Consider the following 14,208-nt stretch of genomic DNA (forward strand, 5'->3'; position numbering starts at 1 on the left):
GCTTCATACGAGAAACTTGAATGAAATGAACGAAAACATTGTTTCCAGTTCATCTCTACTGTTTACGATTTCAAATCAGATTCTTAATCAATATAGTAAGCCAATAAGAAAAAATAGAGGTAAAACTTTACCTATGAGACTTAGAATAGATAAAAGCTTAAACAGAAAAGTTTCCTGTCTGCTTAGAATGTCTTTCCTATCGTCTAAAACAACTCGAACTCGAGATGATCTCCGATGGCTTTACATTCAAGATACCTATTATTCCCCTCAGGAGAAGTCGCTTCCGTTGCACCATTGTCATAGATATCAGGCAGCTCAGGCGGTATGGCACATCGGATGAGAGCCCAATTCAATCCTTCGAAGAAAGGATGTCTTTTAATCTCTGCAGCTCCTTTCACTGACCCGAGACGACTCTCTGGATCCTTCACCAGCAGCTTTCTGATCAGCTCCTTTGCCTGGAAGCTCACGAGAGGGCTGTCAGGAAACTTGAGGCTCTGGTATACAACATTAGACAGCGTCTCCTCATTGTCATAACCTTTGAAAGGCGTCTTCCCATATAAAAGCTCATAGAGAAGCACTCCGAATGTCCACCAGTCTACTGCAGCACCATGTCCTTCTCCTTTGATGATCTCTGGGGCCAAGTACTCGTGCGTTCCCACAAACGAATTTGATCTTGCTTCGGTTGGTTCAGCCACAAGCTGAGGCAATGACCTGAACTGCTGGGTCAAAAGATCAGGCCTTTTCGTTTTTCTTGGTTTTGAGTTTCTAGCTTGGGTTGATAAGAGCCTAGGACTGAAACATGGGACCCGACACGATGGTTCAATACATAAAGGTTGTATGCAATTGGATGTGTTGTATAGACCCGACATCCTTGCGGGATCTTTCTCAGGTGGGGAAGTTGATCTGAGAAGAGTCGGGTTCACCGCACATCTGAGTGAGAGGTCAAAATCTGTAAGCATGATGTGACCATCTTCTCGGACGAGAATGTTCTCTGGTTTCAAATCTCGGTATATAACACCAAGCATGTGTAAGTACTCCAGCGCAAGGAGGATTTCTGCTACATAGAACCTGTGAACAAATATCATCAGTTTCACTGTATATTACCACTGAATTTGCTAACAAGAAGTACAAATTCGTAACAACAATGTGAAATGTAGCCTTACCTAGCTGCGGGTTCGGAGAAACACCTGCTGAGCTGTTTCTGCCTCAGGACATGAAGATCACCACCAGGACAATACTCCATTACCAGACACGATAAGTTATCTGAAGTAAATTGCGCATACAAGGTAGGCAGAAAAGGATGGTCCAACATTTTAAGGATTGCCCGTTCTGCTTGTGCCCTTGGTGTCTTTTTCCTTCGGGCCAAGAACTCGTTATCCATGACCTTTATGGCAAACAGGCAGTTTGTACCAACCAGCTCGGCAAGATAGACTGTTCCGATATCTCCACAACCAAGCTTTTTCAAAAGGTTGAAATGTCTGAGTCCTAAAGAGCCGTATTGCAACTTAACATGCTTAATTGCTTCCCATCTCACATCCATAGACATGTGAGGTTTATTCCCACAGCTAAACCTGCTCAGATTGCTCTCCTCACTCATGCTTGTGCTGCTGCTATAATCCCCTAGGCTATTCTTTGAGCTCAACGAGAATTCAAACTTTTCGCTGGAAGTTGGATTCTCTCTTACCTGTTCATCTGCATCACCTTTTCCACTATAATTACTTGGAGAGACTTCTTGTTTCATGACAATGACAGCTTCACCGCTATCACTAACCTCACAAGAATCAGAAGAATCCTTGTTGGGCTCTTTACTACACTTCACAATGCGAATGAGACGCGGGCTTGCGAGTGATTCTTGATCTGCTTCTATACTGACATCTTTTGAGAAAGATATCAAATCGTTTGAGCATTTCTCATTGCTATTAGTATTTGTGGGAAGGTGGTTTTCAGTGCTGGTGCTCTTTACCGCACAGTGGCATTTCTGGCACAAAACTTGACTTGCACTAGGCTCTGCTAAGGAAGTATCAACTTCCTCGACCACTTTCGTAGCAGAAGCTACAGCGATTCTTAACTTCCTTTTAACCAAAATCCGCCTTTTCGGCCGCGATTTGGGACGAGGCATATTTTTTGTTACCTTGCTTACCAATTTTGTGTCCTCAGTTCCTGAACTAGGTGCATCACCCAACTTTCCTTTTAGCTCTGAGATCAAAACTGTTGGCTCACTTTTCAGTCTAGCTGATGATACGATGTTCTTGTCTAGCTCTTCAGCATAAACTTTGCTGCCAGAACACGAAGGTAGCGAGGTAACATGTTTGTCTATCTCTACCAAACTATCTTCAATAACAACATGAGGAGGATATGAAGCATTTTCTTCTATCTGTAACTCATAATCTCCACTACCAGAACTAAAAGAAGATCCAGAATTGTTGGATTTCTGCACTAACGAAGTTTCAGACATTTGACATCCCACTGTCTTTAATCCTGATCTGTTTCCATTTTAAAGGGAGAAGTATTTCAGCCTGAGATGGTTCAGATATGGAGTCAGAAGGCTCAAACCGCTGAGGTACACTCTGGGAGGAGCTGGGTATATCGTCTACCGGAGTCAAAGATATTTCAACCAAGCTTTTACCCTTGTCCACAGGTATCCCAGACCTGCCAGCAGATTCATTCAAAACTTGTCTATAAAGACTCTTTATCCTGTCAGCTTCAGAAACCCTCGGAGATGCAGCTGCAGATTTTGATAACCGTTTCTGGGCAGCCATTTCTGATGCCTTGGAGATGCAAAGATCTCTCAGAGCCTGCTTCAGTGATATTGAATCAGAGTGGCCAACTCTTGGTGATCGAGGCGTTCCCATAGGAAAGGGCTTTTTCGTAGCGCCTTTTTTTGAAGGGCTTGTGCTCCTGCTCGTACCAGCACTTGTGCACCTGCTTGTACCAGCACTTGCGCTCGTCTCAAGATGATGGAAAGAAGAGCCCATCATTCTTTGAGGTGATGGTTTTATAGTTATAGACTGGAAAAGCTGATCAATGTCATACTCCATAGAACCTTGGTACCCTGACTTCAACGCAGGACGCTGCTCCATATCGTTACTTGATCCTAAAGGTGGCATACAATATCTGCTAGAATGTTTGGCCAACCTGACCACATCCTTCTCCTCAACAATTTCACAAGCACCCACGAATGATCCCATCGCGATAACTTACTTTACAACAGTGGACAGCTCCTCATGCCGATATCACTCCAAGACTTCAGAAACCGTTGCTACTTAAATCACGAGTTTGTTTTGGAAAGACCGTGAGAGACTCATCTTCCTTGATTCATCCTAAAGATCCGAGTACAACACCCTGCAACAATCACAATCCCCTGTATCTAATGAGAAACAGGCCTTATGGATAATTAAAGAGCAATATTACTGTGGAGTAAAGGGAAGAAGAAAGGAAGATGTAACAGAGGCATGAAATGATGAACAAACACAACAAAGTAAGGAGCTTTAAAGGGAAACAACAGATTTTAAAAAAGGATATGAACAGTGAAAAGTCATTATAGTTAAGTCTTATAGACTCAAATGATGAACCCTACACAAGTACAGATAGACTCTTTTAATCAACAAAAAGAACACATTTTTGTAGGGAAACCCAAACTTTTAATAGAAAGAAACTCATCAAAGGTTCAAAACCATAAGCCAGGTTCAAGTCACTTCAGCTAATGAAAAAAATAAGCAAAATACTAACCAAACCCAACAAGAGATTAGCAAATTCAAACTAAATCAAATGTGAAATCAAAGCAAGAACTTCTAGCAATCTCGATCCCAGACCCAGATCTCATGAAGCTAACATAAACAAAAATGATAAGTGATTCACATCAAATCCAAAATGAGTTAAAGCTTACTCCCACTGGACAATACACAAGCTCAGTGTCCAGAAACAATAGATGCAGAAAAGAAAAGAAAAAAGGAAACTTGAAATCACCCTGAGGATGGTCCCCAAATCTCATCAAAAGCAACAAAACAAAGATCGAAAAATGCAGAAGCAAGAGAACAGAGGCGTACCCAAATAACAACATTAGGAGGCAAAAACAGGTTCTAGAGTGTGTGATTTCCAGAGCTCATAGAGATTCCCCAGAAGAACCCTAAAGAGCCTAAAGGTCTGAGCTTTGAAGAGAATCCACAGAGCTAGAACTAGAGATAGAGAGAGAGTGAGGAAAAAAAGAAAAAAAAAAAAAACTTTAAATTTGTCGGGGATTTTGGTGTTTAGTGTAAATGATAAAGTTGAAATGTGAAGTCAGTAGGCCCCTAAAAGCATATATTTGCGGGTCTCTTTGTCAAAATATACGAAAATTTTACGTCCAAATTCGTTCGTTTCTTTCTTTCTTGTTCATTACATTTCACATCAATCTCTTTTTTTTTTTACCGTATTTTTTCTATAAATTATTTAGATCCTATGGTCTTCGTTGAGAGTATAGTACTAAAAAAATATCTGTGATAAGGTAAGATAAGTAATGGCATGTGGCAAAATGCGAATCTTGGATGCAAGTGTTTGTGTCTTCTTCTTTCTTGATTGTGACACCAGAAAAACAAGAATAGTGTAGTAAGGCCTAAAGAATCGTTTTTTAAGCCTATAGCCCAAAACGAATATGATGCAGTAAAGTTCTAAATGTTACTATGACACTAAAGTATTACTAATTTGATGATGAGCTGAATGAAGAAATAACAGTGAGAATGGCAAGTGTTCAGGGTTGTTGAGTCATTCCAAAAAAGAAACAAAAAGGATTACTCGATATAACAAGTTACACACACTTACACTCACACACACACACAACCATAAGACAAAAGGAGCCACAATCCTTTTAACATAAGCTTAAAACACAAACCAAAGCAATAGTACAAGGAAATCTAAAAACATAAAAATCACTCCAAAAGCAGACATTTTCTTACTTTCAGATTTAAGGAGAAACTCCTACTCCTGCGTTTGCAATCTTTGCCAAGAAATTAAATTTCTTGATACTCAATTTCATCTCCTGAACAAGCAATGCTTTCCACTCGTCGATTAGCTCTTTTCTTCTCTCAGCTCCAACGTTTTCCAACTTCTGACGCAGCAATTTTTGTTGATATTTACTACAGTTTTGATAGAATTTATCCGCCTCAAGTATCTCCAGCAGAACACCCAACTCACCCACACCATCTTCTTCACTCTTATCTTTCTCACCATTTTTAGCTAAACTTTGAAACGATATCACAGACTCAAGTGTATCCTCCATAACACCTAACTCATCCACACCATCTTCTTCAATCATCTCTTGCTCACCATTATCAATCTCGTTACTCACCTGCTCTTGCTCAGCACAAGGCACATCCTTATCCTCTTGTTCAGCACCAGGCACATCCTCATCCTCTTTCTCAGCACAAGGCACATCCTTATCCTCTTGCTCAGCACCAGGCACATCCTCATCCTCTTTCTCAGCACAAGGCACATCCTTATCCTCTTTCTCAGCACAAGGCACATCCTTATCCTCTAGCTCCGCACCAGGCACATCCTTATCCTCTTGCTCCGCACAAGGCACGTCCTTACTCAAAACAAGAAACCAAGATCAATAATTCATTAAGCATTAGTAAAATACAAGTTTTAAGCATTAGAAACAGAACAAACACACTCACCTTGGCTTGGTCCAATTTCTCTTTCTCACCATTATCAATTTCTACACTCACCCGCTCTTGCTCCGCACAAGGCACACTCTTACCCTCTTGCTCCCCAGAAGGAACATCCTTATTCAAAACAAGATCATTAAAAATCATTACACATTACGTAATACAACTTTATTTTTTACATCATGTTCTGAGATAGTAGCAAAGGAGATTGGTGGTAGAAACAGAACGAACACACACTCACCTTAGCTTGGTCCATATCCTCATTAGAAACAACATGTTCTGTTTCACTTTTGGCCCAAATCATCATTGACAATTTAAAGATTTCATCATCATCAGTATCAGTAAAAGAAACATCTTTCCCATCGTTAGTTCTCTCCTGATTATATATAAACCTTCTCTTCAACCTCTTGACTTTATCAATGAACTGCTTCTTCGAAAACTTCGCTTCTACATTATCTTTTACATAAAGGTACAACGCAGCCCAGTCGGATCCGTGACTCGATTTCGTTTCAATTTCATAGTCCACAATACCCTATTTCACACACACAAAACAGTAAACTAAAAGAAGAATATAAAAGTACTAGACAACAACAACCTGAGCCAAAAGAGAGAGTTTACTAACCCCGAGAATGACAAGCTCATCGTTTTTAGACCAATTCATCTTTGAAGCAGAGGAAGATTTCAATGTAGTTTTTGTCGTCGTCGTCTTCAGTTGCTTTCTCGTCCTGTGATCATCGTCACGTTTCCTCGTGATGGAGTCATCCGAGCTGGAGTTGCTATGATCACCAACTCTCTTCGTAGCAACCATTCTTGATTCGGTGAAGAAAGATTGAAACTTTGGGTGTGAGAAAAACTAAAAAACCCTAGCTTTGTCTCAAACTGAGAATTGCGTCTCTCTCTACCTCTCTATTTAAAACCCCTCATCAGAGAGACGAACCAAAAGCACATAACTTTTTCTTTACTGTTCGGCGACGATTGATATTTTCCAGGCGTAGGAGAAGTCCGAGAGTCCAAAATGTAAAATGACTAAACTACCCTCTACCCATTCACAAATCACAAGAATAACCCTTGAAAATTCAATTTTATTTTTTGAGATTGTGTGACCTTCTTGAGGTCTCATGACACTATACGATCGAGAACATTGTGCTCTGGTCTTTGATTAGTTGGCTAAGATATGTTCAGGTTTTAGTAACCTTTGACAACACAACAACGACAAAAATAGGGTTTATGCTTCTCTTACTAACCTTCTCTTACTAACCTCAAAGATTACATAGTTTTGGGAAACGTTTATAGTCTACAAAAATTCAATAATATTATAACAATAATTACAATGCTAAGATATATATTGATCTTTTTTTTCTTATTATACATTCACACAAGGGAGTGTGGAAAGCTATACAAAAAGAAGTAGGGAGGATCACAGAGAGTCTTGGTTAAAGAGGTTATAACCTGAAATGAGGGAACTGAAAGCAAAGGCAAGGAAGGCTAAGAAGGACATAGCAATCGAGGCACTCGCCATCTCAGTGAATTGGTCTTTTCCCCAGTTTGAAACCCAATCATCTACGCGAGTCACTGCTGCTGTTGATGCAGACATAAGCAGATATGCAAGTACCTGATAGCACACAACACACAAAAAAAAAGCAACTACTCTTCTTCAGAACACAAACCTTTTGTATACATAATTCGATCTGCGTTTATGTATGGTTTTGAAATGTTTTGCAGTAGACTTAGAGAGCTTGCTATTTTGAAAAGTAACCTTTAGAGATTCAATTATGTAATGAAGAGAGTAGCTTGGTCAAACAAGTAAGGCAGTCACTTTCACCATGTTTTTCCTTAACTCTAAGATAAATCCTATTCCACATATGCTATATGTTAACAAAGGTTTCAGTTGATGAGTGTAACAATATTGGACTTTGACCACAAAGTGTTTTTCTTTGACTCACAGGAGACAAGGTCATACCAGCTGAAAGTGCAAGTCAAAGTACAAGGAATTATCCATGACCAAGTCTTCTCACCACCGAAGTGCAACCAAGTTGATTATACAAGAACGAAAGTAACAAAGGAATACCATAGAGAGAGTACAAGATAAGGCTCTTTAGAATGGCGACTAATAGTAAGTTGAGGACTTGCCTGATCTATGATGAACTCAAACAGAGGTCGAAGGTGATGGCTAATCAAGTGCTTCTCTTTGACCAGATGGTACGCTAAGTCACATGCTTGAAAACTAGCATAAACAAAAGCAACCACGTTCACAGACAGACAAAACCTGTCACCAGATATCAAAAAGTAACACATAGATATCAGTATAGTCTCAAAATCAAATCATAATAGTTCAACCAAAACATAAGACTTGAACCACACAAACTGCTTATCAAATACCCCAACATTAGTGACTGAGCTTGAACATTCTAAACCCCTAAACCCTAAAACTAAACCCTGAAACTCTAGATTCAAGAAACATCACCAACTAAACAAGAAGAAGAAGCACAAACACAAAACAGAATCATACCTGTACTCCTTGTAACGATCGAAAGAATCACCACTCCAACCTTGAGTTCTATCAGCAGCCATGATTGAGAACGAAATCAAAGCCAACACAACCTCACTTAACCGAAACCCTAAAGCTGAAAACTTTACAACCTCTTCCCTCCTAGACCTTCTCAAGATAGCCGAAACAGCTCCAGATCGTTGCCCACTACTTCTCCCTGAACCAACTCTCGCACTCTTCCTCGTCGTCACCACTTCTTTAACAGAGCGATTGTGATTGTGATTGTGATTGTGAACCACCACAATCGGAGATGGGGTCTCCTCAATCTTCAAATGATTTTGGTTTCTCCTACTCTCGGGTTTACATTTCTCATCTTCCTTCTCCGATTCACTGGAATGATCAAGAGAATGTGGCGACGATGGAGACGAAGAGAGGTGACCAGTGGAATTGTCGAAAGCTACTATGGCCATTGAAGTATCAGACGGAGGTGGAGATTTCACCGTCGAAATTGAAGATGGAGACATCGACGGTGTCGTCTTAGTCGGAGATCTCATCGGAAAAAAAAAAATCAAACCTTTTGAAAAACGAGTTTGAGGATTTTAACAAAGCACAGAATCGAATTTAGGAAAAAAGCGTGAAATTGAAGCGAAAAAGGAACAAAACAAAAGTGGAAAAGTCATTATGAGAATCAAACAAAACTAGAAGACTTTCCAAGATTCTTTTGTCTACTTGCCCCCCTATGTTTTTGGTCTTTTTAGTATATTGCCCCATTACTTTTTAATTTTGATAATTCGTACCTATAGTTTTCGGGAGTATGCTGCTTTTGTAGTTTTGTTTCTTTAATATTCTTCCCCTAAATTTTTGATTTGCTATGTCTGCCCCTTGGTTTTGACTCTAGCTAATAAATGGCTTGGTCGGAATTTGATTTAATGTTAGCTTCGTTGATGTATATACGCAAGGGATACATCGTTATAAAAAAACATTATGAAGACATTTCATTAATCTCATACATCATTAAAATGATAATTGTGTTGAATATATTTTTGATCTATTTACTTCAAAACTGTGAATCAGGTAGAAGAAGAGAAAATATAGAACGCCATGCTTGGTCAGTGATATGAACATTGTCCCAAAAGAAGAATGATTTTGGATCTTTGCAAAGAGTGAACAACTTTTCACCATGTATGCCTACATCGCCACAAGATTTGCCTCGTTCTGTTGGACAACATGACTTCAATGGTTCCGGAAATCTCGAAACTCCTGCCCAAACCAAACATTCGTATACACCTCTTTTTTGGACTTCAACACAATTAAAAAAAATAACGTACCTGGAACTCCTTTGTTCTTGAATATGGTCACAAAAGCATTGTAGAGATCAAACACGAGGAAACTGTTATCATTACTCTTAATCATCTTATCGTTTAGTTTGATCAGTCCTTCACGGAGAAGACTGTTGTGAAGGTACGTCGAGGTGTCATTGGTGTCACAGCCGCCTTTAGGAGTGGCAAGCTTTGGCAAACATTTCTGCGGTGGGGATAAAGCCACCAAAACCTTTCTTACTCCTAAATCCTTAATTCTCTTCACATCCAACAAAATCTGTTTCACAACTCTCCTTATGAAAGCTGGACGACCCTGCCATGCACATTTTATATTTTGTAGATAGACTCTTAGAAAAAATAGTCAACAAAATAATTTAATTTCCTAACTATACTTTAAACTCGAAAAGCTCAACTTTGAATGTAAAATCCTAAATCATAACATTGTCTAATTTGACCACCAATCAATTTTTATTAGTTTTGATAACCCTAATCGAAACGTAGACGATTTTTATACCTTTTCGGAACCGTTGCGTCCGTTGTAAGTAAGGTAGTCATTGCCGACGATGCTGAAAAAAGCGACGGAGGAGTTGAGATCGGCCGATGAATAAACTTTTCTCCGGATGAGTTGTTCTAACGAATCGATCTGCACACTTGCGTTAGGAACTACTTTGAAAATTGTGTCAAAGACGCCAGCTCCACCGAATGCGAAATTCATTCCTCTTTTGACTGCTTGTCTCGGTCGTCCGAATCTGCCCCATTTGTATGCACACGGCTTTCTAAGTCCAATATACTTCGCTACATGTATATAATATGAGTCCAAAGTAAATAACTACATGTTTCATGTAGTAAATATTTAGAAACAAACTATAATGAACTTGATTACGAATACAATTTAACCGCTATAAATTAATATTTCAATAAATCACTACATTTCGTCAGTTCCAGATTGATTTTTCGGACTAATTAATATATCAATAAAAACAACTATAGGACTTACGCACATTATAGTCAGTTCAAACTATAATCAAACACGCAACCACAATCACAGGTGTAGTTTGGTATGTGATTTTTATTGGCAAAAAAGAACTTCATACCGAGATAATCAGTGGAGACACGACCATCGGTGAACCGACCAGTAGGCCTTCCCGGGAAAGTGATTCCGTTGGGAAACTTCCACGAGGCAGCGATCATAGTAGGTGTGTTTCCGGTGTCAGCGAACGAGTCTCCGAACACAAACAACGTTTTAGGTTTGAAACCAAAAATGCCACCTTCTCGTGGCTTCTGGCTAGATGGAGATATTGAACCTCTCACCTTGTAATCTAGAACGATTAAGAAACAACAACAAATATGAATTAAACTAAATATACAGATTAATTAACCAGATCAAAAAGAAGAAAGTAAAAGCTATATATGTATACCTGATAGAAGAGTCAGACACAAGAAAAGAAACCAAGGAGTGAGTTTAGATATGTTCATCATGATGGTCAAAATTGTTTTGTTTATGCATGGAATAGGTATGAAACTGCTTGAACGTATATATAGGTAATCGAGGAGATAGCCAGTTTGCGTGTGAGGCTTATTAGATTTTTATGTTGGCTTACGGTTTAACAATTTTAGCCGTTTCCATGCATTGAATAAATTGTGTTTCTTAAAGAAACATATTGTGTGTCACCAGTTTCATGTTTTAGATATTTTTCCATATTTCTTGCCAGTTTTATTGAAGATTTTTTTTTTTGTTTCTTAGCACAAGTTTTAAGTTTGATTTATGAAATATGCAATATATTGTACTAGATCTTTTTATTGTTCTGAAGATTTTGTTCAAACATTTCTGACTATCACCTAATATGAATAAACCAAAAAAAAGTAATATTATTTGACAAAAAGAAACATAAATTTTTTTGTTCATTTGTATGACTTTCTTCATCCAATTAAAACTCTTATAAATTATAAATATGTTTTGATAAGATCAATATGAAATATATTTGAAGTATTTTGTATCTAGTTTTTTGTTTATGTGGGTCTTCATCATCAAGTGTTGATTTAAAGATAAAAATGCTTTTAGACATTTCATGTTATTTGGACCCAATGTAAACAGAAAGGGAATAATTGTTTGACGAGAAGTAGTTAATTTGTTTTAGTCGTCTTAATTTGATAAAAATGATCAAAAAATATGAAATACATATTTTTTGTAGAGTATAATTATTCAACTAGTTGAGAACTCTAACTATCCATATACTAAAACTTTCGAAGTGTGTTCTGATTTCTTTTTAATTAGTTATATAACTTGACCTTTTGTTTTATGCAGCTCAAAATATTTGAAAATAAATATATTAGCATAGAATTTCTAGTTGAACAACATATTTCGGACTGATCCAACATACGGAAAAGGAAAAAACATGCATAAAAACGAATTATCGAAAGCTTTGTAAAACACCGACCACATGGTATCTTCCCGAATACACTCTCATAAATAACCATTTCGAAAACAGCCAATATAGTTGGGTAAATTACAAAAAGAAAAAATGGAAGTCTTAATGTTCCAAAATCCTAGGTACCTCGATCCCAAAACTTACGTACCTTCAGAAACCTCTACCTTGTTCATACCATTTACGCAATTTTTATGGTTCATGGACTGGTGGCGAATTGTGTTTGCTATATTGGATAGGTTTTTTGCGAGATCATCACAAATTAATGTACTTGTGGATAAGGTGAATCACTTTGGTGATATACATTTGTCTTTTTTTTTTTTTTCATTGTTGCTATTAAGGCAAAATATTTTCAAATATGGCACATATATATGTTTAAGGCAATTTGGGTTGTTTTTTTCCAAGCAACCTTGATCACTGATTGTGCATATTTGATAGCATGCGTAATTGGGGAGACTAGTTGGACCTTTAAGGCTTTCTTTAGACGCATGCAACCTCAAGTAATTCTAGAGAAGTTGAATGGAATCTCTCTTTCTCTCACCCTCCCAAAAGGCAGCACGAGTGGCGGCTGACCGTTTAGATAAAAATAAGCCCACACATTCGAAACTACTGCATGCATCTATCGTCCTTAACGGTATGGATCCGACCTTTTTAAAAAGCTTACAAACATTTTGAGCTTAATGTCCATATCAAATATCCAAACTCTGAACGGCTCGACTAAACCGGTTAAAAGGTTAGTAGAATTTAAACCGCCTTTAAATTGTCGGTAACTCGGGGGGTATAAAACAAATTCTCAAAAAGAGCGAGACACAATTTTATATATTTTCTTTCTTTTTTTTTCCCCCTTTTTACACAAGCAAAAGCCACACAATTTATAATAATAATAATTAAAAACTTTAATTTCGTAAGGAAAAAAAAAAAAGAAAAAGAGAAAATAATTGAAAGTTCATGACGAAACCATCTCAGCCTTAACCGCTTGACACGTCTGTGTCCATAATACAAAAAGTATTTTTAAACATAAATGAACGGCTGAGATCCACCGAGAACATTCTCAAGGTAAAATTACGAAATCGCGGGTCAACGGCTCCTCCTCCTCCTCCGCTGCCTCCGATTCTCATATCTTCTGAAGCTTCGCCGCAACGACCAACGGATTAGCTTTCTTGATCTCCTCACGACCCGCAGATTTGAAATCGTACGTGCAACCGTGAACCTCAGGGTACCTATGACTCCCACAAAAAGTCGTACCGCACCGGCACATAAACCCGGTTAACCCCACACGTTTCCTACACACGGTGCACCGGTTCGGCCGTTGCTGCTGACTCTCCGTCGACGTTTGAATCGGCTTCTTCTCCTCTTCCTTCTTCGTCGGGATCGTGATCTCTAATTCTGCCGCGTAGTTATCGTGAAGGACAGGTGCGATCACCAAAGGAGTAGGAGAAGGGGAGAGAGATGACTCGACGGTTGATATCATGGAAGCTTGTTGTTGTTGTTTGAGACAGAGATCGCCGTAACAGTTTGAACAGAGATTCATCGTTGTTGAGCTTCCGAAGAAACCACAGTTGTTTACACATAGACGATGTCCTTCTGGTGTCTCGCATCTATGTTCCTCCGCCATAATATATTTTTATCTTTCGACAATTCTTTTAAAAGACACAGATCTTTGTAGGAGGAAGAAGTGATCAAATCTGAAACAGAACAGACAGAACAAAAATAAGATTAGGTAAAAATGGTCACCGAGAGAGTTTTTGCAAGAAATGTTTCCTGCGTTTTCTCGGTAACCAAAACAGAGAGATGAATAAAAAAACAGAACACAGAAGAGAGATTGTGAGATTTAAAAAGAGGAGAGAGAGATTGTTGTTTTTTTTTTGGTGTTGTTGTTGTTACCTGTTTGTTGGTTGATTCACTGGATTCTCTATAATGGGGTGAAACGGAGAGAGAAGAGATAAGAGAAGAGAGAAGCAATATATATCATATGCTTAAAACAGAGAGATGAAGACGATGATGATGATGTATGGTATGGTTGGAGGACAAATTAAAATTTATAATCTTTCTTTAATTCTATGATATTTTTTTTTTCTTTTGTTTGAGAGAGGTCTATTTTTCTATATGTATAATAATGTTTTGTTTGTTTGTTTGTTTGGTGCCAAATTCTATTATTGATTTTTTGAAACCGTGTTTTATGATATGATTTATACCACAAAACTCGGAATATTAATCTACAACACAAAATATTCAAAAGTCAAGACATTTTTCTTTCAATTTGGATCATTTTTTTCTTTTACCATGGACTGTCCCTATGTAACTTTTGATTTCTTCCTCTCAAGTGAAGAAAT

At 38.1% G+C, this 14,208-nt stretch overlaps 5 protein-coding genes across 5 annotated transcripts; all 5 read right to left on the reverse strand.

Moving 5' to 3' along the window:
- On the reverse strand, positions 105-4,232 carry LOC104785894 (serine/threonine-protein kinase KIPK1). The gene is given in 4 exon segments (XM_010511181.2): positions 105-1,068; positions 1,164-2,491; positions 2,493-3,342; positions 4,047-4,232. Coding segments are annotated over 3 exon segments (2,889 nt in total). The 5' UTR covers positions 3,189-3,342; positions 4,047-4,232; the 3' UTR covers positions 105-203.
- LOC104785896 (GLABROUS1 enhancer-binding protein-like 3) lies at positions 4,749-6,666 on the reverse strand. The gene is made up of 4 exons (XM_010511183.2): positions 6,265-6,666; positions 5,884-6,174; positions 5,652-5,759; positions 4,749-5,560 (listed from the first exon to the last, which is right to left on the reverse strand). The coding sequence occupies exons 1-4, from the start codon at positions 6,448-6,450 to the stop codon at positions 4,940-4,942; spliced, it is 1,206 nt and encodes a 401-aa protein (XP_010509485.1). The 5' UTR covers positions 6,451-6,666; the 3' UTR covers positions 4,749-4,939.
- On the reverse strand, positions 6,862-8,799 carry LOC104785895 (CASP-like protein 4A3). Its single transcript, XM_010511182.2, has 3 exons — positions 8,152-8,799; positions 7,773-7,908; positions 6,862-7,254 (listed from the first exon to the last, which is right to left on the reverse strand). Exons 1-3 carry the CDS (start codon positions 8,682-8,684, stop codon positions 7,060-7,062), a joined length of 864 nt encoding a protein of 287 aa, XP_010509484.1. The 5' UTR covers positions 8,685-8,799; the 3' UTR covers positions 6,862-7,059.
- On the reverse strand, positions 9,052-10,992 carry LOC104785897 (GDSL esterase/lipase At2g36325). Its single transcript, XM_010511184.2, has 5 exons — positions 10,868-10,992; positions 10,544-10,768; positions 9,964-10,244; positions 9,459-9,762; positions 9,052-9,390 (listed from the first exon to the last, which is right to left on the reverse strand). The coding sequence occupies exons 1-5, from the start codon at positions 10,926-10,928 to the stop codon at positions 9,188-9,190; spliced, it is 1,074 nt and encodes a 357-aa protein (XP_010509486.1). The 5' UTR covers positions 10,929-10,992; the 3' UTR covers positions 9,052-9,187.
- Positions 12,657-13,882, reverse strand: LOC104785898 (zinc finger A20 and AN1 domain-containing stress-associated protein 4). The gene is made up of 2 exons (XM_010511185.1): positions 13,760-13,882; positions 12,657-13,560 (listed from the first exon to the last, which is right to left on the reverse strand). Exon 2 carries the CDS (start codon positions 13,488-13,490, stop codon positions 12,990-12,992), a length of 501 nt encoding a protein of 166 aa, XP_010509487.1. The 5' UTR covers positions 13,491-13,560; positions 13,760-13,882; the 3' UTR covers positions 12,657-12,989.

The sequence above is a fragment of the Camelina sativa genome, chromosome 5 (genome assembly GCF_000633955.1).
Source record: "Camelina sativa cultivar DH55 chromosome 5, Cs, whole genome shotgun sequence".
NCBI lineage: Eukaryota > Viridiplantae > Streptophyta > Magnoliopsida > Brassicales > Brassicaceae > Camelina > Camelina sativa.

Bases quoted from the DNA above. Each gene is read 5' to 3' on its own strand.
- LOC104785898 (XM_010511185.1), bottom strand. From the start codon at position 13,490: ATGGCGGAGGAACATAGATGCGAGACACCAGAAGGACATCGTCTATGT.
- LOC104785896 (XM_010511183.2), bottom strand. From the start codon at position 6,450: ATGGTTGCTACGAAGAGAGTTGGTGATCATAGCAACTCCAGCTCGGAT. The intron at 6,175-6,264 runs GTTAGTAAACTC...TGTGTGAAATAG, and splicing joins ATGAGCTTGTCATTCTCGGG to GGTATTGTGGACTATGAAAT. The intron at 5,760-5,883 runs GTGAGTGTGTGT...GTTTTGAATAAG, and splicing joins AGGATATGGACCAAGCTAAG to GATGTTCCTTCTGGGGAGCA.
- LOC104785895 (XM_010511182.2), bottom strand. From the start codon at position 8,684: ATGAGATCTCCGACTAAGACGACACCGTCGATGTCTCCATCTTCAATT. The intron at 7,909-8,151 runs GTATGATTCTGT...ATCTGGTGACAG, and splicing joins GATCGTTACAAGGAGTACAG to GTTTTGTCTGTCTGTGAACG. The intron at 7,255-7,772 runs GCAAGTCCTCAA...GTGTGCTATCAG, and splicing joins TTGAGTTCATCATAGATCAG to GTACTTGCATATCTGCTTAT.
- LOC104785897 (XM_010511184.2), bottom strand. From the start codon at position 10,928: ATGATGAACATATCTAAACTCACTCCTTGGTTTCTTTTCTTGTGTCTG. The intron at 10,245-10,543 runs GTATGAAGTTCT...ATATACATGTAG, and splicing joins TGTCTCCACTGATTATCTCG to CGAAGTATATTGGACTTAGA. The intron at 9,391-9,458 runs GTACGTTATTTT...TGGTTTGGGCAG, and splicing joins CAAGAACAAAGGAGTTCCAG to GAGTTTCGAGATTTCCGGAA.